Source organism: Pygoscelis adeliae, unplaced genomic scaffold, assembly GCF_000699105.1.
Source record: "Pygoscelis adeliae isolate BGI_AS28 unplaced genomic scaffold, ASM69910v1 Scaffold91, whole genome shotgun sequence".
Lineage (NCBI taxonomy): Eukaryota > Metazoa > Chordata > Aves > Sphenisciformes > Spheniscidae > Pygoscelis > Pygoscelis adeliae.
This window is the reverse complement of record NW_008824196.1, coordinates 1,155,476-1,180,507: the sequence shown is the minus strand read 5'-3', so window position 1 is coordinate 1,180,507 and position 25,032 is coordinate 1,155,476. Positions and strand designations below refer to the sequence as shown.

The 25,032-nt window shown below is 36.0% G+C and overlaps 1 protein-coding gene across 1 annotated transcript in view; it reads right to left on the bottom strand.

Annotated features, from left to right (window-relative positions):
• Window positions 1-20,975, bottom strand: part of GK (glycerol kinase) — a 31,002-nt gene extending 10,027 nt beyond the window's left edge. The window contains exons 1-16 of the mRNA XM_009334785.1: window positions 20,928-20,975; window positions 20,008-20,081; window positions 19,231-19,337; window positions 18,574-18,651; window positions 17,489-17,568; window positions 16,330-16,467; window positions 15,719-15,828; window positions 15,039-15,105; window positions 12,842-12,877; window positions 12,138-12,205; window positions 10,548-10,590; window positions 9,781-9,861; window positions 7,787-7,865; window positions 5,806-5,902; window positions 3,990-4,074; window positions 460-580 (exon numbers count right to left, since the gene is read on the bottom strand). Coding sequence (XP_009333060.1) covers window positions 460-580; window positions 3,990-4,074; window positions 5,806-5,902; window positions 7,787-7,865; window positions 9,781-9,861; window positions 10,548-10,590; window positions 12,138-12,205; window positions 12,842-12,877; window positions 15,039-15,105; window positions 15,719-15,828; window positions 16,330-16,467; window positions 17,489-17,568; window positions 18,574-18,651; window positions 19,231-19,337; window positions 20,008-20,081; window positions 20,928-20,975 — 1,312 coding nt within the window. The remainder of the gene's footprint in view (window positions 1-459; window positions 581-3,989; window positions 4,075-5,805; window positions 5,903-7,786; window positions 7,866-9,780; window positions 9,862-10,547; window positions 10,591-12,137; window positions 12,206-12,841; window positions 12,878-15,038; window positions 15,106-15,718; window positions 15,829-16,329; window positions 16,468-17,488; window positions 17,569-18,573; window positions 18,652-19,230; window positions 19,338-20,007; window positions 20,082-20,927) is intronic.
• Between the last annotated feature and the right edge of the window lie 4,057 nt (window positions 20,976-25,032).

The window sequence follows — 25,032 nt, the reverse complement described above, 5'->3', positions numbered from 1 at the left end:
TTACATTGTAAATGAAATCAAAGGTTTGTGCAGGCAAAGGGAACAGGAAAAAGGGTATTTGCTATTTGCTGAAATGCAAGAGCAAAACACGAGAAGTGGAGGTGCAAAGTTATGATTTATCTCTGAGCAAGATTCTCGGGACCAACATGTTGCAGAAGAGTGTTAATTTCACTGATTTTAAAATTGTTAGATGCTTAGAAATTGATACGACAACTTTAAAGTTATACTATCATACTGCTGTAATATTTCAACACAAAAAATAAGTCAGTGATTCTCTATGAAAGTGAATCTCAAAACTGGATGCAAGATCTAAAAACTTTTTCTGAAAAAAACCCCAACGTTCTCAAGCGGTAGCAAAAGACCAGCAACAACAACAAAGCAATTTGCCCTCATTAGCCATTACAAACCAATGATGTTTTCAGCTTTAAAAAGAAAATAGGAGTTGTAATTTCATCTTACCTACTGGAATACAGAGAATGTCTGATTGGAGTTGCATGAGGACTTTGTTATTGGTCATTCCTCCATCTACTTGTAACTGATTTAGTGGTATTCCACAGTCCTTGTTTATGGCATCTAAAATCTTAAGTAAGAGTAATGTATGTTATGATTTAATTGCAGACAAATCCATGATACCGTCTGAGTGTAAAATACTGATAATTCAGCATTTGCTGAAGAGCGTTAAGTAGATAATTCCCCTCCCCTATATATCAAGAGGGCAAAACAGAGGTAGTGACAATACAGTCTTGTTTAATACACACCAAATGCATTCTATTTATTACAGAAATCCTAGTGTAGGAGATGTTTCTCCTCTGATGCTCTATATCTAGCCTATGTGTTGCTTATATGGTCTGAGAAGAATCTTGAAGAAAAGCTGATGACAACTACGTTTATCAAAGCTAACAAAGGAAGAAGTAATACTAAATGGAGTCCTTTAGCTGATTACAGTTTGTCCAGATACTTTCTCTAATTTGATGCATTAAAGAATTGAAAAATTAAAACGTTTGAACCGGCAATCTGGAAGACACTTCAATAGGAACTGCTGAACGTTGAACTGTTTTGAAAGAGCAGCCTCTTGAAATATTTTCAATTAGTTGTTGAAAATTGAGAATTTTACATTACACGAGATAGACTGCAAAAATAAACTGTTAGTGTAATTTTTTGTAAAATTATGTTTCCTTCTTTTGGGCACAGTGGATAGCTGAAAATAAATGAAAAGTGTTAAAGTGTTTGCAAGGGATAATGAACTAAAAGTGGAGTATTTAATTCACTGATACCTATCAATATGCTTTTTAGAGGGTTTCCTAAAAATGTAAGATTTGCCTCAAACCTTAGCTACTGCTAACACCACAGCATTATCCTACAAGCACCTATTAAATGCAGAATAGTGGATTTTCTAGGGTTTTGTAAAAGCAGTCAATTAAATGTCTCATTTACATTTTTTAAGGTTAGTGCATAATTTTTGTTGACAAAGTTAGGCATTAGCTAGTGCAGAATGATTTTCTCTTTGTAATTTTTCAATTTATTTGAATAAAAAAAGACGTGTGCTTTTCTCAGCTTTAAATGACAAAGCAACATAGACCACAAAAAAGACCAAAACTACAATGCATTCTGTGCTGTTCTGTAGTTCACGAAGTACCCAGTTATACAATCCTTACTGGGAAAGTCAACATGTTTTTCAAAAAAGGAACAAAAAAATTGTAAGTTTGTAAGGTAGTAAAAACTATATAGAGATGAGTTGTCCAGTAGATTCTACCTGTTCCCAGAAAGTAAGTCAGCAAGGTCCCTTACCAGAAAATCTTTAAACAAACTAAAAGAACTGCCACAGGATAAATAATCGTTAAAAATTAGAAGGTAAGAGTAGAAGGCCAGTTTTCATGGTGGCAGCATCTGTCCATGGGCCTGCACTGTTCAATACATTAGAAATAAGCTGGAAAAGAGGATTCATAGCACAGCAGCAAAGTTTGCTGGCAGTACTAAGCTAGTACGGCTCCCCACCACTTATTTCCTTCGCATGTATCATTTTACATTTGTCTGTGCTGATTCCACCTGCCTTTTTTACCATTCAGAAATTCAGCAGTGCCTCATAATCTCAGCTTTACATACACATACCATTGGAGGCTCTGGATTTGTTTACCACTGTGCAAGAGCATGTTGGATGATACTATGCACTAGTAGAGGTGAAAAAAATGAAAAGAATGCTAGAAATCAGGAAGGGATGAAGGAACAAAACAAGTCATGATCATGCTGCTGCTATCTCTGTTGTACTGATGTTGGATGAAGAGCAAGGTATCCATGTATGTAAGTTTTGTCTAATGACAGCATTGTACAGCTCTTAGAACTGAAAATTTTTTCTTTTTTTCCAGAATGCCTTCTGGAAGAAAAAAACGTAACAAGTGTCATCTGTCTGCACAAGGAAGGAGCTTTTTGGGTAACAAGGAGCAGAGACTTAGAAGGATCGGATGGCACAATAAAACAAGCAAAAACTCCAATGAACGTGAAATTTGAGGGTTTTCCTGAAGGATTCAAAAGACTTGTTTTAATTCAGTTAAAATGGAAAAGAACTTTATCTCTGACAAGACAGAAATAACAACGTGTCTTCGAAAAATGTACATATATTTTATCTGTGTCAGTAAGACTTAATCTGTTAATTTAAGTGTGTCCAGAGACCTAATCAGGCACTCCCATCGTTGTGATAAAAGCACATTGACTAAAGTATGAGGAAGTATTAGATCTGTTCAAACAGCTAACTTCACCCTCACTCAGCCTGAGAGTCTTATTCCCCTCCCTCCTGCTCCCAGCCACATGCTCTGTCTCTTGTTCTGAGATTTGCTACACTCCTCTGAGAGGCAGCTGAGGTGATTAATCCATCGGAAAAATAGCCCAGCAAGAAGAGGGATAATTTTCAGCTGGAAAGTTCATTGAGCTGTCACATGAGAGGGAATGGATGGGAGGAGGGACAAGGAAAGAGGGGAGCAGACAACAAACTAGACTATCAGTTCAGTTCCCTATAACTTTACCCTGACTTCTAGTACTAGAATTAGAGATATATGCTACTTCCAAGCTCCTTCACAACTTTCTGAGGACTCAGAGGCTGTTAGCATAGCTTCAAAAGCAGACGTCAAGGTGAAATTTCTGGCTGTCTTTTTCCACATGAGTTCTTACTCTATTCTATGTCACTACAGAAACAGCAAGCTATTTTGCTCCTCTCACACAGTTTTAGCTGGGTGTTATTTTAAAACTCAGTACATTTAAATAACAGCAGTTTAAAAACATGCAATCAAATTAAGGTTTGACTGTTACCCTTTGGGGTCTAGGGATTGCATTTTCTCTTGCATTTGTATGGAACACAGGGAGCGTAAATTGATAGTAGATGGTGATATAAAGATTCTAATGCTCAGAACATACTGATATCAACCCCTTTGATTTGGTTGAAGGATTCATTTCTTCTGTGAGAATTTAGATTTGCTGTTGCAGATTGCCAGCTAAGGCACTACAAGATGTAATGGGCCGGAAGTGAATCCAGATTTCCTTTGGTATGTTTGCTGCTGTCTTGCTTTAACTCATTTTTGTTCTTGTGTACCGAAAGCCACATAAGCCATCTCCGTCACAGCAGACAATATAAAATGTAGTCTCCTATGTTGTAAAACTAATGCAACTTTTTAGTTATGGCACTGGCCTTGTCATTTTAATGTTTCTGTGTTCTGCCTCTCAAAATATCCACAAAATACATTCACCTTATTTTAAGTGCTGATAAAAAGCAGGATTGCCACCCCAAAATAATGTACCACCCAACCAGATCATTGTAGCTAAGTCCACAGGTACAATTTTTCAACATTAGCACCACGTAAAGAGAAGAATAGCATCCAAGTACAACATAAAGCATATAATTAATCTTCATTAAATCTTTTAAATCCTCCCTCTTCCTGAAGAGCTACAGTCCCTGTTATCATACTAATTTACAATGAAGTTAGGACCCAATTTGCCTTTACCTCTCGTGTTTGAAAGCAGACCGCTTCTAATGCAGCAAAGGCGATGTGTTTTTTATTTGTAAACTGAGTAAGGCCACAGATAATACTGTTGAAGAGAAAAAAAAGAAACAGTTAGGATATACTTCTTTAACAGACACACACCGTTACTTCAGACATAAGCCTTCTAATTCAAAGCTCATTCAGTTCCATTGTACGAGGACTGCTTTTTAATATTAAAAAGCTTGTTTCTCATTAATGTAAACTCTCTCATCCCTGTTGTCCTGACAAACATGCTTTCAGTGTCCAATCAATACAATTGCCATAAATTAAAATTTTATTGCCAATCTGCATGCAAATGGGTGCATATTCACCCCCACACACACAGACACCCACACACGCCCACAAATTCTAGTCGTCCTTTAAGAAAAGGAAATGTATGATCGAGGCTGATTTTTCTTTAAAAAATAATATCACCTACCACTAAAATCCTAATAAATTCTCAAGTGCCTTCAGTTCTTAAGGAAAAGCAGAGCTGGGTCAGTGCTGTGCTCTAAATGCTTAAAATTGTTTTCAGATCTGTTCTGATCATTAGTTGCTTCTACACCTTCAGAGAGATTTTTGGATATGGAAATTATGCTACATCTAACCATGAGTAAGCTGAATTCTGTCAATGTATACTGAACTGCAGAGCAAGTAACCATCCTTTTACTCTATTTCAACATCTGAGGAATAGTAGTGTACTACACAGAAATGCTGCTATATTTGGTGCTGGATACATGCAAGTTCAAAGATATTAAAGGACATTTTTAATTGTTGCCATTCCAAAGATCAGCTTTCAACAGTTAAAAAGTTAAGCACTGTGATCTGAAAAACTGTAAAAACATCTAACTCAAAGATTTTTTTCTTCCTTACGTAAAAAAGCATTTAAATTCTAAAGATGCAACTACTCAAAACATTGGGAACTAGATATTCTTTAAGATTTCTTTTTTTACTTTATTAAAGTTATTCTGTATTTAAATTTGTTATGCTTCTGTGACTCCCATGGCATGTTGTGATTCCAGCAACAGTAGGCAAGCTCAAAATAACAGAAAAGACAAATAGAATGTTATTGTTTGAACCAGTAGTTCTAACTAGTACCAGCTAGTTAAGTCTTAACAACCAGGAAAGGGACTGGACGGAGATGGGAAAAGAGTGTTCAATAGACTGGAAAGATTACGTATATAAATATAAATTACGTATATAATATAAAAATTAGGTATACAATCACAAGGGGAGGAGAAGTGGGGAGGAATTAAGTAGCCCGTATCATTTGAGATAGTGAATGCAGCAGCTATGAGAAACTGAGCTCAGAAAAACTAATCGGCACTAAATTCTTCACTTTCTGCTTTTGTTGCCTGACAGCTCACAGGTATGCAGACCTCCTCTTTCTCTTTAGCGAGATGAAAATCCTTTCAGAACCAGAAATGCGTGAAGGAAAAAAGCTGGCTCCATTAGTAGCAAGATGATAGAACTATCTTGTACTTGTCCTCTGAAATGCACAACCCAGCCCAAATGTTTTCGCTGCTCCTTGCCTCCTTTTTTTTGGAGGGGGGAGGGAGAGGAGGGTGAGCAGCTGAGCCAGTTAATCCTTCTTTTTCTCCAAGTAGCAGCTGCTGTTTCGAACAGATTAAATACAAAAGCGAAATACAGTAGTTGCCTGAAGATACCAGAGAGAATGATGTATCCAGACACATCAAAGGAACAAAAAGTATAATTTCACATACCTGGAAGGACTAGTGATAGTATTTGTAAAATCATTAAAGCTCCCTGCAAATACAGTATTTAGTCAGATCCTTACCCCCTTGCACTGGGTTCCCAGTATGGTGCATACAGTCCTGAAAATGCTGGCACAAAGTAGCAGCCATAAGAAGTCCCCACTTCTGCAGCCAGTTTTTCTAATGCACACACACAAACAGTCTTCACTTAGCTTTTCACAACTGTATCAAGACTTCAATATGACACTTAAAGGTGTTATTATTTAAATAGGGAAAATATTCAGAATATGTTAGGTAGCTACAAAAATAATCAAGCCACATACAGTTAGAAAATACAGCTAACTCTGGCACTCTGCTCCTCATTAACTAGTTGTCCATTTGCAGCAATATGAATGGAAGATGGGGCATAGGGTGTTGTGGGAAATGTAAAATGTAAAGTGAAAAATCAAAACCGAAAACCAAAATCGTACTCAATATTCTGACCTAGATTCTGTGACGTTTTCAAAGGGTATCCTGTGGGTAAAGCATGCAACCTTCAAAGCAGTCCAAAAGGTCACACTTTTCTTGCATTTAAGTCAAGGCAAACAAGTGAAACTGGATCAAGACCAAAGGGAGTTAAGAACTAAATTCCCATTAATTTCAAATGGATTTAGAGTTCTAAATTCTCAGCTTACGTATACAATCACAAGGCCAGCTACAAGGAAATCTGAAGTTTCTTAATAGCTGAGAAATAACTTTGGATATCTGAACTCCCCAATATTAAAATCTTTGTAATTTTAAAAATTGTATTAAAACATCTAGAACTGCCAAGGAAGTAATGCTAATGTGCAGCTCCTTCCTATAACAAGAAAGGAAAGCATTTTTTTTCTGCTTTTGTAATTTCTTCTCTTTGCATTGATCAGAGAAGCATAGCAATAGAGAAAAGAGGTAGGAAAACTTATTAAAAAAATCTTTTTAAAATGGTACTTTCATACAGACTCCACTTAAAAAAGCAGTGAAGGCAGAAGGGAGAAAGAAGGACATGTTCAGGGAAACAGGAGGAGATGATGAAGTCTCACGTGCCTTTAACAACACTGACACGATTAAAGTTCTTGAAATTCAACCCTTCCAAAGGTCTAGTCAAACTTGTGAAGTCAACAGGTACTGTAGTGTTTCAACAGCTGGCTAATTCATGTGATAGTAGTTTATATTCTTCTGTATGATCTGCGAAGCTTTCTTACAGAAAAACAGACTGACTTTTTAAGTTTTTGCTTAGTCTTTGAAGTTTTACATAAAATCTGAATTCTAAATTTTTCCACCTTTGAATACAACGTCAAATTATTAAAAATATGTAATGAATTGCTTTTTAATCCTAAATCTCATTAAAACAGTCACTTTCAAACTGTTACACTTGCATGATTCCAACATTTTCTCCTTTTTCAAAGTTTGATATATTCCTAGTTTCTATAATGTCACACACCAGCTTGTTTCAGTTTAGCTCAAGCAGAACATCAGCTACCGAAATGCTAAAGGATTACTGTATTCTTAGCCAAAACGGATTGCCATCCTCCACAATTCCTTTAAGAGGCAGTTTTGCAAACTGAGGTCCCTATCTCAATGGATATGAAGCCTTCTACATAAATTGTTGCATGTGTAGGGCCTCAGGTTCTCACGTTTATGACAGGAATGAATATGTAGGTTTAGGATCAAATATGCTCTAGGTTCTGTAATAGAGACTTAAACACTCTTGGCTCTGGAAAATTCGATATTGTATGAAACAAGGAAATACACTAAGTATAGTATCTTCCTGAATACCTGCTTGCTAGGGAAACTACTAAAAGGTACAGATTGCAATAGAACAAAGCTGACAAAGGGTTTCAAAGATCGTATTGATATGCTGTATGAAATACATACATCAATGAACAGTGATTTCATGGATGCAGAACAAATTGTTCAAACACAGAAAAATATATGCATCTTCCAGCTTTTCTTTACCTGAATATTTTGAGCTTTCATTCAACATTAGAGACATCAAGACATTGGAAAACTTAAAAAACTGAACAGCTCCAAATTGTGAATACTCACCAACTTCCTGTGAAGTCTTAACAATACCTAGATTGTCCCTCAGCCAACGAACAACAGCACCAGCTATTGCAACAGATCCCTGAAGGAAACAAAATCACTACAACATTAGGAGACAACAAATGACAGCTTTGTGTTCCTTTTTACAAGACTGGAGAGGCGGGGTGGCTGCGGCCTCCAATTGCAGGCTGACAGTCACAGCTTACAGCACTCCCAAGAATGCTCACAAACAAACCACAAGTTTCTTGGCAGCTGGAGACTGCCATGTAAAAATGGCAGCCTGTTATGCAGGCTCCACGTAGAAAAGGTGCGTATTGCGTGATATTTTCCATGGAGGGGAGTTACCATGACATTTCCTAAGCAGTCATCTTGTCTCTCTAATTTAGTCATGAGGTCCAGTAGCCTCAGCCTTCTTTTTCTGACAAATTAAGATTTTTATGCTTTGATTTAAAAAACCAAGACTGATTATGTTTAGAGTCTAAATACAAATGCCCAGAGAGACAGAAAATTTAGGCACTTGCATTTGCCAGCAAAATTCCTCCATTGCCTCAGCAAATGGACCTGAATGGCTCCATCATATCATAGATGAATGGCATGGCTCCCATCTCACTCCAAAGTCCAAATGGACTTCTCTACGAGACACTCTCAAGTCTACTAGACTAAGCTTCAAGTAAAACAGGAGCAGCATTATATTTTCATTCAAAGTCATTGATAGAAGGGGCAGGGTGTCTTCTAATCAGCCAGCTATTACAGTTAGAAGATACGGGTTTGATCAAAATAAAAGGCTGAATCCACATTTCTTGCCTCTCTGGAAAGTGTCTCAATCAGCTAGATGATTCTAGCATAGATACAGGAGAAAGAAGACTTAATATCTTCTGTTGATGCCATTTCTTCAGACAATATCATTAAAGACTTGGAGATGAGGAAAAAGCAAAGTATACAAGTACGTGTTTCAGCATGCAGAAATACAAATCACTCTCAAGACAGTTCCAGTTCTTGCTTTAAGAACATGGGTTAAAAATAAAACAAACATCTCACACACCTGCACAAAATGAAAACCCCAAAGTTTGCCAGAACATGGCAAATGCACGATCAACTTTCCCTAGGGAAGGAAAAGGAAATGAACGCAGCCTCCCACATCCTAGTAAAGCACTGTAAGCCACAAACTATTCTCCCAGTGAAGAAAATCCTGTGTGTTGTCTTTGTCTGTTTCACATGGAAAACACAGGCTCTCTACAAAAGCTCAATGGTAGCAGAGAATTCAGTATGCGTGTTTTGAGAATAACTATTAGATAAAGCCCACTAAACAACACAGATGGAACAATAATCATTCTATTGAACCTGACGAAACTTTGGTGCTGAATAGGTGCTCAGCTGATCTGTGCTTCAGAAGCAGAGCTTTAGAACAATGAACCCTGAAGTTATAGTAAAAATCCAATTTTCTACAGAATTTAGATGTCCTCAGAGTTGTATGGAGAACTGAGGAACTAAATTCTGGAAGTAGGCACCTAAGTCTTAGTAGGTAAAAAAAGCTCAATTGTTAGAGGATTCTTGTCCCAGAAGTTTGATTCAGAGTTTTTAAAGTTAGAAGTAAAATCCATTAGAATGAAATAAAAACCAAAGACATTTAGTCACACCTTTTATTATGAGAGGATAACTGAAACATTAGTACATTTTTTAAATGCAATTTTTAGTATAAAATTTTTTTTAAATTTATAACATTTATTAAAGATTTGAAAGACTGTGTAACAGAAAAAATGTTTTAGCTATCATGCCCTGAAAATGTAAATGATGCAATGTAGAAATATTTTTATTAGATTACATGATACAGATTGGAGATAAGGATAACCAAAACCACACATAAGCCTTGAAGCACACAAGCTATAACACAAAGCTATTTTGACTTCCATGCAACTAAAGTTAACATAAGGATACTAGAAAACAGAAGTAAACAAGAACATGTATCACTACAAGAAGGAAGAGATTACTGTACTTACCTCTAGTGCATAACAAACAGGTTTGTCTCTGCCCAGTTTGTAAGCTATTGTGGTTAGAAGACCGTGCTCAGAAAACACAGACTAAATGGGGAAAGGGGAAAAAAAAGGTAAAGCATGAACAGAGGCAGAAAATATTTAAATAAATATATTCAAATGATAATAAACGAGATAAAACCTTCACTGGAAAAAAAAAATATGGAAAGTTTAAACAAAGTAAATTATCAGTCACTCTAAACAAACACCTAAGATAGAACCCTCAGATTGCTGGTGTTAATTCTCTTTTCCACAAGCTGCCTCAGATCTTTCCAGCCTCCTTATAACAAAAAAATGGGGGTCTTTAGAAGGAGATGTGAATGAGAAGGAAGCCAAAGCTTTGCATTATTTATTCAACTACAAATACAAAGAAACAATGGGAGAAAATGAAGGGAAGAAATAAAATAGCCAAGACAAGGAGAAAAGCATGTGGTTAAGTAACACAACACTCAGCACTTCTGGATGAGGTTAAGAAACATACACAAGGAAAGACCAAGAATCTTGCTATGAAAAGTTCTTTTTGGAAACTTAAGGAGCTAGGAAATGAAGTCTTAGTGAAACACCTTGAACAAATTATTACTTTCTACTCTTTCAGATTTCAGTATGCACTTTTCCTTATCTTTAGCAATATAATTGTTGCTAAAAAGTTTAAGAAAGGCTAATATATAGTTGTACTCAAGAACTTAAATAAAGACTGTAAAAAAAAAAGTGAACAACTAAAAAATGCAACTGACCTTCTGACCTGTATTGCACAGCAAGAAACATCCTGTTCCATACCTAGCATGAAAGCAAAGGAAAGTTAAAACCAGGATGTTTAAAGGATAACCTGTTACTACAATTCATGAATCCGACTCCCCTGTGGAGAACCAAGACACCATTTTTTGCCCCTTGAAGGTTATGTTACCATTAACCGATGATAAAGCCATCCTCAAAAAGTTGATTTAAATGCAGCCTGCAGCTGAAAAATCTAGTCCTCTGGCTATTTCTTGTATAATACTTGATCAAGGAGCAGATGTGGCTGAAAACTAAGTGTGAATTCCTCTTTGGTGGCAGTGTTTACCTACTTCAATTTAAGCTGATTATGAAAGCTACTTTATGAAGTAAGTGTTTCACAATATTAAATTCAAGCTTTTAAAGGGGAAGATTTAAGAAACTTACTGTCAAAAAGGAGAGGGTTTTCTTTAAACATATTACGTTCAAAAATTTCTGAAAATGGCATGTTTCTCATTTGAAGATCACATCACATGTATGTGTGCATACACACACATATAAGGACAGAGTTTAACAAAAGGAGTACAAAATATTTATAATGCACTCTGACTTCTTCTAAGAAATTATGAGTTCCCTACCTTTTTAACACCCTGAAAATTAATAGCTTAAAATAGTACTGAGAAAATCTTCAGTTATTGAAAAAGGCTTATGCAGTAACACAAATTAAGTTAAAAAAAAAATCTCACTTTTACGTTTTGGTTTAGCTGGATTTTTTTCAAAAGGTCTCGTGTTATAAAAGTATTTCTTATCAAAATACCTTGTGACAATATTACTTAGAACCACATTTGTTTACTAAAATACAAAGCCAGTAACCATTAAATTTGTGTATAAATATAAAAGATAAAGTGAAGTTTAATTAGCAACAAGTATAGATTAATGTGTAATTAAATCTGTGAAAGTGCAATACTGTGTATGTACCTACATGCTCAGTTAAGCACATGGTTGTAAATGGAACAGTAAGTCATTTAAGCAGAGAGCTTTTCCTGAAGTGAATGTTTGATTACACCAGTTGCCTGATTTAACTGATCAGCTATTTTAAACAAGGAACATTAAGAGGCTGATAAATAGAAAAAAAACAAATGTAAAATTCTCCACACTGAGCTAGACACAGAAGCAACACTAAGCACTGCAGCTGAAATAAACCTTTCCCATCCAGCAATGCTGTGGGTTTTTTGCCATTCAAGTCTATGCAATCTGACCCACACGGCCTTTATTTGTTTAACTTTAGGTCACGATTTAAATGATACTACAACTGTTTTAATCTGTGTTTTGGAGAATTTTAAAATGAAAAACCTCCTGTCACACAGACATATTTCCTCACAGTGACTTGTTCCAAAATATAACTCACAAACCATTTAACTTTAATATCTTCACTATTTTATATAAAAGTTAGGACACTGTTTACTTTGTAGGTCAACACAGTCAAAAGGTAGAGCTGTAGTTATGCGATAACTACAAAAGCATTTGGCAGTCAGCTTAAAAGAGAACATAATACTAAATTCAAAACAGAACAGTGACATGCTGTTTACCTTACAACTTTCATAATAACTTACGTATTTTTTGCCTGCCCATCTTGAAAACACATTTGCCCAACAAGTGCAGCAGACTGGTCACCCAAGCACTGAAAAGAGATATTTTTGTTTTTTAAGCAAATGTCTGCACATGAATCACATGCATGAAAAAGGAACATGAACAGATATATTTAACTGTAACTCTAATCTATTAGGAGCACACAGTTAATTGAAAGTGAGGAAAAATCTACAGAGACAACCTGTGCTTTTTACTACTCTTTCCTTCACAAGAACTACAAATGAAATGCGTGTGCTATTTATGGTGAACAATTTAAAGAAACCAAAATCAAAATTTACTATCTATATGTATGTTGTATTGGAAAAAGCTGAGAATCTGCCCAACATTTCTGGATTATGTATATACTGAACTCCTTTTCTATATAAAGCAGAGGTGGCTTCCATTTTGTAATGTTACTCATTTACTCAGAGATCCTAAGTTTCCAACAGCACTACCCATATGCATTAAAGCTGTCAGCTGTATTTCCACAGCCAGACCTTAACTTAATAACGAAGAACCCAGTCAACTAATAATTCAACTTCAAAAGTTTACTCCATGTTTAACATGAAGTAAAAAACCATCAACTTCATTTGTAGCAGGATTCACCCATCTTAAAGCTTTTTCCAGTGAAGATAGTTAATGCAGTATCTGGTTCTCATGCCAGAATCTGAGTTGAAGTAGGACTTACCCCAGAAATTGGTACACCTGTCAAAGCTCCAGATTTCTGATTTGCAAAAAGAGAAAGAAAAGCCCCAAATTAGCTTTCCATGACTACAATTTAAGGCAATGAAAAAGAAGCTAAACTTGTAATGCTCAAAGGAAAACAAAGACGGGTCACGTAAGCAACACGGTTCAGTTCAGGTGTACATTGGACTTCAGCATAATGCAGCTCATGCCTAAAACACTAAAAAATAGAGAGCAGGAAATTTACAGGTATATTTTATGTCACCTCAACAGTTCTTAACATAATTTTGTTGAAATCATAGCGTACAGAAAGTTAGGTTCAGTGTAACCTGTGCAGTCACAGTCAAGTGTAAAATGCAAAGGTGCATAAATGGTAAAGTGACAGGAAAAAAAAAGTGATTGTGATGACACACTAAGCAAAGGCAGATGCCTCATTTTAAGATACAGCATTTTAAGTCTCATATAGAATTTCTTCCAAACACTATCACATAGTTTTTCAGTTGCATTCTTGCAATAGGTAACATAAGAAATTTATATCCTGATAATTTTTACTTCTTTCTTTAAATTGTTTCTTTGTTAATTGTGAAAACGCATTTTCAGTGAAGCCATGCAAGTGCATTTCCAATCTGAATCTTTTTTCTTTAATTCTCATTTCAACTAAATGGATTTAAGGTAATTGAGTTTATAAATGCACTAAAACCCCCTGCATGAATCTGATGTTTCACTATAACAGAATGAATATTTGTAGACAGAATGGCCTGCTTTTCTCATTTATAAAATGAGACAGCTAACATTTATTAGCCAGTAGCTGTATTTTTTACTTTGCTATAAAAAGAAATATTCAACAGCCTGCAAATTAAGGCAAACACATACATCAAGATTATATTTTAGAAACAACTTTGGCATGAACTCTAATTGGAATATCTCAGATTTGGAAATATCCACCAAATTTACTGGTCTAGAAAGTGTGCTTTTACTAATCCTTAAACCAATGGAAATGCACAGCATCTGAAGAGAATGGGTAAGATATAGGTGGTCAGCCTAATGGAAGCCTCTACTCACCAGGCTAGGACAGATTTTCTACAGTCAGCAAAAGGAAGAAAAAGAAAAAAATGGAAGGAAAGGGGAAGAGAAACAAGTTCACATTTAAAGTGACCAGCAATTCTGTTTCAGTTGCCAGGTAGCATCTTTTTCCATTTACCTCACTCACTCAGCTTAATACAACTCACTCTCATCTGACGTTCACATTAATAAAAGTCAGCAATGACTTCTAGTGGCATCTCCATTAACAGATTAGCAAAAATACTTACATGTCAGGCAAGTTAGAGTTGTATTTTAAATAAAAGTCTCATAACTTGTTTTAATTACAAAATGCCTGTATGTTCCCAGTAAACAATAAGGCAAACTACCAGGAAAAAGAATGCAAAGTCACAACATCCAGTTTATCTGATTCTGAAGCTTTTAAGAATAAATTAGATGCCACTGAAGATCAGAAGAGTTGGTGCTGCATCAAAGTAAACTTGAAACCTCAGCCCCATGATAACAATTTATGATTTATTCCTAAGTAATATTCACAGCTGCACTGGAAGCAGTGTGATTAAAAAGACATCACAATATTCCAAAGTATTTTTTACACTGAGTGCTATGTAAATATACACAGCAAGAGGAGTATATTTTTCAAAAAGTTGGCAATCTAAGGTGTCACTTGTGATTTTCCAGTTCACAGAAACTGACTAATCTTGCCTTCAGTTATGTGGAAATAAGACATTACACATCTCATCCAGTCTTCTTAGATCATGAACACTTCCATAGCGACTTTCATCTCTTCTTTTCAGTTGTACAAGAAGTAAAAATATTGTGCTGTAAAAACAGCAATCTCATTCTTTTAATCTACTGATTACACATTGCATTCTGATGGGTAGTTTCTAAATCAATAAGTAATTGTAATAAAAAAAATAAAATATTTATCCTTATCAAAAACCATTTTGTTTTGTCTATTTGACACTTAAAAGAGAAAACAACAGATATTCAACTTCATATAATATTACACAACAGTAGATAATGACATACTAATCATATATCAAACAATACTGGTCTAGAAAAAGCCATTAGTCTTAATCTATGGAAATTCAGTCAAATTTATATTGATATAGTTATATTTTAACAAGATTAACTTCACACACACACACAAGAAAACTTACCATCAGGCCATAAATCTCAGAGGAGCTTCGTACTTTTGGAAGTATTTCCATAGGAATATCAAAGAACCTGAACACAATACAAAATAATTTATATATATGGTCAGTGCTACATCAGAAGGATTTTGCATTTATTTTCTTAAATAAGTTTCAGCTGTAAAGAAAAAAAAACCATAAAAGGAACTTTGATTTCTAGGGTTTAATCCATCACTATGTGTTTATCCACTTGTTACAGTACATGACACTGAATTACGGAGTAAAACAGCCTATATTTGAATATTTTTGAAGACATAACCAACTCTTTCATGTGGGAAGTCATTCCTCTTCCAACAATATCTTTATAATATTGTTATTAATAAATTTAAATTTAAATAGAGACACTATCGTTGTAACTGCCTTACAAATTTGATTAAGGAATAAAGAAACTATTAAATGTCATCGTTTCCATGAGCCAGTTTTCCACCTACAGAAAAAATCAAGGCTCTGCTACTTTTAATTAATCCAGACAGCTGTAATTTGGACATCTGGAGAACAATGAATCTTAATTATTAATGTTAACAGTAAATGCAACAGTAATTGCTGATCTTAGTCTAGATAAGAGATTCTTACTATTAAATGAGTTTCTTCACACATCACTTATAGAATCTATTTAAATAACAGTATTACTGAAAAACTGAGCTTACTGGCAGAGCTCAGGATCCCATTCCAAGGAATGAATGTTGAACAACATTGTTCTACTGGCATTGGTTACATCTGTACAGTGAACGCCTCCATTCTTTCCACCTGTCAAACTCTGAACAAAAAAAATATCAACAGTATTCGCCACGAAGAGATACAGTTCTACCTTAACAAATTACAAAAAAAAAATTTCTACATCCACAAAGCTTTCAGCTTGGGACTGGGAACTCCGATATTTCTGCAACAACTAAAGAGGCAGACCTGATATAGTCGGAAAAAAGGCATGAGAGAGGTAATAAGGGTACAGCAGTACCTCCTGGATTCTTATATTGTAAATACACCTTTCTAAAGTCCAAGATTTTTCCAAAAGCATGAGCAAAATTTTACAGCAACATATAAATGGTAAACTACACATAAGCATCTAAAAAAAAAAAATAGCAATACAGGGACAGTAAAAGTTCGTCTTGTAAGGAACTTTAATGGAATTTCTTTAGTGGCTTGTATTGACATCACTGTGTGATCAGTGGGCATCATGTGTCACAGTACTTTGCACACAAATTTGCATGATATGGAAATTAATTTTAAAAAGAGTGATAATAAACTCAAAAATACATACCCATATAAGCCATGAATCGATAGTCCCAAACATAGCTCTTCCATCATCAACTGCTTGCCTAATCTCTTCCACGTTATCCAAAAGCCATCGAAGTTTCACAGCGCTAAAATAAGTGCTAAGTGGAAGACCAGTCCTAAACTGTAAAATAAAATAAAAAAATAAATCATTTAAAGACCATGCAAGTATCTTTTCCATGAATACTGTAATTATATATAAAAATGTTGACAGTAAGTGAAAAAACAAAGACACAAACCTCAGAGAAATGACACAAGCTTGTTATTTAAATAAGTGCTTAAGCATACAATACACGAGTCTGAAAATATCAAAACCGAATGACCAGTGCATTAATGGACAAAGATCAAAGCTGATCTAAATGCAGTTCAAAGACCATTTACGTGGAAATAGGTGTTTGCAGAAGTCCTGTCTTATCTAGGATATCTCCACAGATAGCAAGTAATGACAACAAAAATGAGCAGCACGGCACAGGAAAGATGGAATTTGTACTCTACTAGAACTTAAAAGTCATAAGTTTATATGCTTTTTGACATCCATTTCCTGGCTATAGGAAAATACATAATGTATAAAATATGTAATATTTATCCAATCAATCAAGGAAAATATAAATCAAACAATTATGACACCTTTTGGCAAGCATTTTTTTTCCAAATTTTTATATATATACCCATATAAAAAAAAGAATGAATTTGCTCTTTATAAAGTATCTTCCCAGTTCTCAGACTGGTTGCAATTAATTTCAATATTAAGGCATAAGATGAGAAAGGATAATATATTTCACATCAAGAAATTATTTTCCAAATTTTTTTTTTTCTACTTGCTCTTAATTTTTGTGCCTGATGTTTACTTATCATTGGATAGGTAGCACATGATTAAGTCTCACTAATGATTACTCATTTAACTTCTCTAGTGAGGTATGTAAGGAGTGTTAACCACTTATTTTGAGGAAAACAAACATTTTCCAGTCTCACATCTGTAGTACAGTATTATGCACATTTTTTATTATTTAACAAGCTAAGAAGGGACTAGAAGCTACAATTGACTTACTTTGTTTTGGGGAATTTTAACAACACATCTCCAAAACATTATACACTGTAGCAATAAGAGTTCACCTACTATTCAAATGTTCTGGAATATCTCTTACCTTAAAAAAGGCTTTGTTTTTTCCTGGAATTCTTTTAAGAAGCCGTTCAACTGTTGACTGGGTTCTCAGGTCCAGCCACACTAAAAACACGAATGAAATTAACTGATCAACTGATTTAATACATGAAAAGTGACATGTACAAGCTTCTTCTACAAAACTGGAGCTCTTGCCAGTAAATTCCTGTCTCTATTTTTAGCTTTTCACGTAGTTGAAAGAATATTGTATTGCCATTGTATTTTTAATGCACTGCTGTAAAAATTAAAAATGGTTAGATAAACTCATTTGATTTAAAAGAACAAACGATTTGAGAAATCAAACAGGATTTTCTACATAATAGGATATATACTTTTCTCTACCAGAGCATAAGCAAATGACTAATACTACTTTGTTTACAGCAGATGACTGTCATTAAACTAGGAAGTTAAAACAAATAGCAGGTTGATTATTTACTATTTCTGTGAAAACTTTGAACTAAAGTGCTACGTCAGAGTTATCAAAGTACAGCTGGGCTTAAGATAAAGCTGTAAACAACATATATTTGAATATAGAAAAGTCCTGGTTTTTCAGTGATACTCTGCTAAACTAAATCTGGCACTTAACATGGCCTAAAAGAGCAAATGTAAACAGTTACCATTTCTCAGCTGACACAATCTAAAAAGCCAAGGTAAGTTAAAAATAAAACTCCAAATCAATAAGTAGTCATTAAACTTACTTAACATGTTTTTCCTTTAAAGTTAAACCAAAAGCATCCTGAAAATTTAGTAAGCTCCTTCATTTAAAAGGAAGTGGTTTGGCATAAGTCAGAGCTTCATTAAATGCCAGAGAAGTATAAAATTGTTTTATATCAGGAACATTGTTTTTTGTTAAAAGCCCATAAAGCGATTTATTAAGTAATAATTTTAACAGAATAGGCTTTTTTTAATTGCACTGGTGTATGCAAACACACAGCTTATGACACAGATATCAAAAAATCAAAGAGGTTAGTAGGCTAGGCCACAACGAGATCTGCACAGGAAACTAGGAAAGCATTTTTCTACAACACACTCATTTTATGATATTACGTATTCAGAAAGTATAGTAGTTACCAATAGCATTATAAAGAGGTTCTCCAGTTGTCTTGTCCCAAACCACTGTTGTTTCTCTCTGATTGCTGACTCCAATGGCTTCAGGACAAAATAGAAAGAAGTATCCTTTTCAGAAGGTTTGTTTTCCCCTTTTAGGGGGTGAGGGAGGGAAGGGAGAGGTGGAGAGGAGGGAGGAACAGGTAAGGAGAAGAGGAAAGTAAATGGGAAATAAAAAGCTTCCAACTTTTTCATGTTATAATCTAGAAATATTACTTCTAAAAACTCATCATTCAACTTTTGCTGCTTAAGCTATGTGCTCTAATTCTCTCTTTTTTTTTTTTTGCCACAAACTGAGACAGCAACAACACTGATGATAGGGAAACTAGCTTTTCCCAGTAAGTCCTAATTTAAATTTCAGAATTTCTTCATTCATCACTGTCTCTGTGATTTTGCAAGATTAAGTTAAGTCTACTTTGTAGATTTTGCATTGCTAATATACACGAAGGACTTATTTTCTCATTATTCCTCCCAAACAAACTGCTCTCAATTCCAATTTAACATTTTCCTTGAGGCCAGTACATGCTGCCACCTTTCTATTTATTGACTTAAAAACTAGAGAATCTGACTTGCTCAACCATGAGTATGTTAAAGCCCTCAGCTACCCTTAAGTAGGAATACCTTTTATGTTAGTGATGTCTATGTTCAGTTGTTGCAGTTTCTCACAGGTCCTTTCCACACATTCATGGACAGACTTTAGTATTTCCTTTGGATCTTGTTCCACCCATCTTTAACAAACAGTAAACACCAGTTAATAAAAAGACGAAAAGTTACATTTAGGGAAAAAAAGAAATTCTAGTCTGAAAAACCAGCTGAGCATTTTGACACAATCATAACTACAAAGTATGTTTTACATCTCTAGAAAAAGTGTAATGAATTTCAAACCCTTTTTAAACAGTAAGGTGTATTTTCACAACAAAACCATCTGCAGAAAACAAAGAATGTTGTTCTGTTTTATTCTATACAGAGGACTTCGGCAGCACATGGTAGCTCAGTTAAGAACAAACAAACAAAACACCTCAGAGAACAAACTAAGCAATTTCTATGGACTAAGCTGAAGACTATGATTAAATTGTAAAAATGACAAGCTTTTCCACTTTAAATGAGACTAAGTCTTGTTTAAACTTTAGTTTTAAACTTTAAAGTTTAAACTTTAAATATGTTAATGAGTGTTCAGAGTAAAACACTAAGTATTTTTAGTTTACATAACTCAGAGCACATACCCAACACCCAACGTGGGGTTTTTTATGCCATTTTTCCTACCACACAGTCTTTTATAGCAGGTACTATGTTCTTAATAATTATTAATCAACTTCAGTTTTTATCATTCGTAGATAAAAATACATAAGCTCTACCAAAATGTATACAAACAAATAAAAAACTGCTGAAAATTCATACCCTTCTTTAGGGAATTTCTGCTGTATCTCAACTTGATGGTGACTCAAGAGCTCTGCTGTTTTTGCATTAAAAACCTGCAAATAAATGACACAATGGAGTTTTCTATGAACACAGAAGTTTAAACAACAATAAATAAACATTTATTCTTTCAAACAAATACAGTGCTGTGATCATTGACAGTCATTTTCTATCATCAACCCAAATATCCGTATAACTTGGGTTCAGATATATGAATTTTTGTAATTAAGGTGAGCAAAGAATATTTTGGTAAGCTTTGCTGTCAATTCTAACTGCTTTTTTCTCTTGATGGAGTCATAGAATCATAGGATGGTTTGGGTTGGAAGGGACCTTAAGCATCATCTAGGTCCAACCCCCCTGCCATGGGCAGGGACACCTTCCACTAGACCAGGTTGCTCAAAGCCCCGTCCAACCTGGCCTTGAACACTTCCAGGGAGGGGACATCCACAACTTCTCTGGGCAACCTGCTCCAGTGCCTCACAACCCCCATAGTGAAGAATTTCTTCCTTATATCTAATCTAAATCTCCCCTCTTTCAGTTTAAAGCCATTACCCCTTGTCCTATCACTACAGGTCCTTGTAAAAAGTGTCTCTCCAGCTTTCCTGTAGGCCCCCTTCAGGTACTGGAAGGCTGCTATAAGGTCTCCCCGGAGCCTTCTCTTCTCCAGGCTGAACAACCCCAACTCCCTCAGCCTGTCTTCATAGAAGAGGTGCTCCAGCCTTCTGATCATCATGGCCCTCAGGCTGAACAACCCCAACTCCCTCAGCCTGTCTTCATAGAAGAGGTGCTCCAGCCTTCTGATCATCTTCATGGCCCTCCTCTGGACTCAGTCCAACAGGTCCATGTCCTTCTTATACTGGGCAGCTCCAGAGCTGGATGCAGTACTCCAGGTGGGGTCGCACCAGAGCAGAGTAGAAGGGGATAATAACCTCCCTCAACCTGCTGGTCATGCTTCTATTGATGCAGCCCAGGATACGGTTGGCTTTCTGGGCTGCAAGCGCACATTGCCAGGTCATGTTGAGCTTCTCATCAACTAACGTCCCCAAGTCCTTCTCCTCAGGGCTGCTCTCAATCCATTCTCCGCCCAGCCTGTATTTATGCTTGGGATTGCCCCGACCCATGTGCAGGACCTTGTACTTGGCCTTGTTGAACTTCCTGAGGTTCGCACGGGCCCACCTCTCAAGCCTGTCAAAGTCCCTCTGGATGGCATCCCTTCCCTCCAGCATGTCGACTGCACCACACAGCTTGGTGTCGTCAGCAAACTTGCTGAGGGTGCAATCAATCCCACTGTCCATGTTGCCAGCAAAGATGTTGAACAGCATCGGTCCCAATATCAAGCCCTGAGGTACGCCACTCATCACCGGTCTCCACGTGGACATTGAGCCATCGACTGCAACTCTTTGAGAGAGACCATCCAGCCAATTTCTTACCCACTGAGTGGTCCATCTGTCAAATCCATGTCTCTGGTATTGGGAAAGAACCACATTTTTTCTTGTGGAGGTTGCAGAAATTAAACTAATGATGCATTTTAGAACACACGTCTCAGTAAAATACCCACTGCTAGTCATAATATTTCTTTAGTTCCTGCTCTGATACTGTAATGCCAGAGCTATGCCTTTTCTTGGGCTAGCTCACTTTTAGAAAGAGTGATTTTTAAGAGACGGACAATCACATGTAGCTTAGAAATCACAGAAGGGACCAAACTGTGGAGAAAGAAAAAAGCACCTAGCAGAACTTAGTTTGTTTCAAAACAAACTGCAAACACAGAGCTCATGAACAATCTGACAAGAAAAGAACGTCACTACAGCAACACAATATGTTAAAAAAGAGAAGAACATGCAGAAAAGTGACTTAGATCTGGTTATACTACAATAAAAAACAGCAGAGTAAAGAATCCTGAGGACTATGCTAATGGCTATTCTTCAGGAATCACAAGCTAGAGGCTCTGCCTTGCAGTAGAAGCTCAGCTAGAATACACAATGATCTTCATTAACCATCAGTGGCCCATTTCCAAAACTAATCTACTGTGGGCAAGCTAAGATGAAACCCAGTAAAACATCCAACTTAATTGTACAATGAGTAAGCCAGCGTAACTGACTGGGCAATGATGACATTCCTGTGAAAATGGCTCTCTCTCACTAGCACCATGGAGAATCTTTTGCTTGAAGAACGTTCAGGGACCTAGAAAGTAAAATCTACCAGCAGACTCCAGTGAACTGCAGAACATACCAGTAGGACACCATCCTATCTTTTCATGGCAAGCAGAGGAGGATCAGATTTAGAAACCACTCTCGTGCTAAGGGTACAAAACTCAGCTGTACCCATCCACTCTCTAGGATACAACTGAATCTTTTCTAGACTTCCTTGGTAATGCTCGCTTCTCATTTCACAAATTTTAGGAATTTCTCTTAAAGCTTTTAATCCATCAACTCTTGATTTAATTTAGATAGTACAGTTTACGCTGATACTATTAGAACAATTCTGACAAAGAACAGATGAAGTTCTGATTCTCCGGTTTCTTTGAAACCTTAAAGTGTATCTTTAGAATGAAACTTTGAAGTTTAGAAACATTCTAGTTATATATTAGAATCATAGAATAATTCAGGCTGAAAGGGACCTTGAGACATCCCTAGTACAACCTCCTGCTCAAAGCAGGGTCAGCTATGAGATTAGACCAGGTTGCTCAAGGACTTTTTCTAGGCACATCTTGAAAACCTCCAAGGATAGAAACAGCACAACCTCTCTGGAAAATACTAAAAGCTAATTTTTCCCCTCCACTCCCCAGAAAAGAAGTCTTAAAAAGGTATGTTTGTTCTTTTCTGTTATCCGTTGGAAAGATTACATAGAAAAAGCACCACAGTATTCTTTTTACCATATTTACTTATCTGTGTTTCATCTACCAGCTCAGGCTTGACATGAAGCCATCCTAATAAAAGGGTAAGCTCTGTCAGTATTGCATGCTTGGAAGGAACCGGTATAATGGGATATGGGTCTTAAAACACTATGCAACATAGTTAATAGGAGAGATTAAGTTTTGCATGTATGCAGCAAGATTTTTTTACTTGAAATTGCCTTTCTGCCAAAAGCATGGTAACATTTACTAAGTTTTTATAATAAAGATAGAAAGATAGAAGACTTTTTATTGAACCTGTGTGTATCTGACCTACTAACAATGTTAAATATCACTCGGTAATCATTCACCATTAATCATTCAGTATTCCTTGAGACAGAAGGCAGTGCATAAGGATTCCTACTGTTAGCAGGAAATAATTACAGATTCAATTAGACAAGGTCATTCATTGAACCTGGAGCGTGTGACCCGCAGATAATAAAGGGTGAAGCTCTAGCACAGCAAGGCTTTTTACCCCCTTCTAAGCAAGCTGTTCTAACAGCAATAAATTCTCAACAGAAGCAATAACACTGCAAATGCATAGATTTTTCACGCTCATAGAGAAGAACTAGGTAAACACGCTCTCCTAATCCGTCACAAACAAAACCACAAGCTTCTGACATCCTCAACAAAAGCAGCAGAAAATCCCCGTACCTCAGGGCAGGGGATTAAAAAGTTTCACTGAGAACAATACCATGTTCTACAGTGATAAATAGAATTCTGGTACACAAAAGGATATCAAACACAAATGAGTCATTACATTTAAACCTAGAAGATGATAAACAAAGTAGGGAATAAATAGAACAAATGGGACCTCCCCTCCTCCCCTGCCCCCCCACCCCCCCAAAAAAAAAAACCTGTTGCCAAAAAAACCCCAAAACGGTCCTTGTTTCCCTCTGAGAGGGAGAAATAGGTGACAATAAGTATGAGTTATTCAGATAAGGTTAATACATTCCTGTTGAAACAGGTTTGAAGTGTATTTCTGTCACTGCTTTCCTTCCTTTCATATTCATTAAGAACTGGTTCCAGTTTATGATGCTGATCTCTCACTTTTTGTAGGGAGAAAAAAAAGTCAGTCAGTTTTGCCCTAATTGTATCAGCAGTAGTCACAAAAGAATGGTATAGGCCATTTGGACACGTAGAGCTATCTTGAACAGAGATGATTTGATGAAAGACAGTGAAAACCACCAGATATGTGCTGAATTCTCTGGTGAGAGATTAAAGAAAAGGAATAAATAACACTCTCCTTCCACTCCCAACAAATTATCATACAAAGAATTAGAGCTTGAGCCTTGAACCTCAGAGTGAAGGAGAGAAAAAAGACCTACTTAGCTATGCTGTATGTAAGCAAGCAGACAAGCACAAGGGCTGATCACTTAATTCAAGCTCTTTATGGGTCTCTAATATAATACATGACATCATATGAAGATGTGCAAGTAGTTGCACGGTATTACATTGAGTCTTTATCATCTTAGTGGAAAAGAACTCAGACCAATCAGTTGTAAAAATTTTCAAAGAATGAAGAGAAATATGAGACAAACATAAACATGAGGCTCGTAAAAGTGATGCAAGAAGCTGCACAGCTGAAAAGACAATAGTGAAAACATAGATTTTAGAAGTAACTTTTCATGACTTTCAAGCTTTGTCATGTAACTCTGCCTGCAGAAGAGCTAATTCTGTTAGCCTGTGCTGTATATTCATGAGTTTCTGTTAAGCTGGAACAGCTATGGCTTTGCAGGCAAACAAGCTCAGAGCTGGAGTTCTGAAATCGCATTGAAATCAACCCAACTGGGGGAAGAATGACAGACAAATAATAATTCCATCTTCAGCATTTATCTAGAATTAGCAGGCAGTCAGAATTTATGAATAAGCACAGTTTAGCAAGTCTCCTAGAAATTATCTTGCTTGGAAGGCTCCTGATGAACAGACCTCCCTCCCCGCTCAAGGAGGTGCTTATGATCATGCAAATAAAAAGCAAAACTACAATGTATTTTAAATGATAAAAGCTAAGAGTTAGGGGAAAATGAAAGTCTTTGCAATATTTTTAACCCTTCTTGTTAGCTACACAATCAAGTTTTGCTTTTTCCCAAGAGGTCATGTTACTTCAGTAGAGGGGG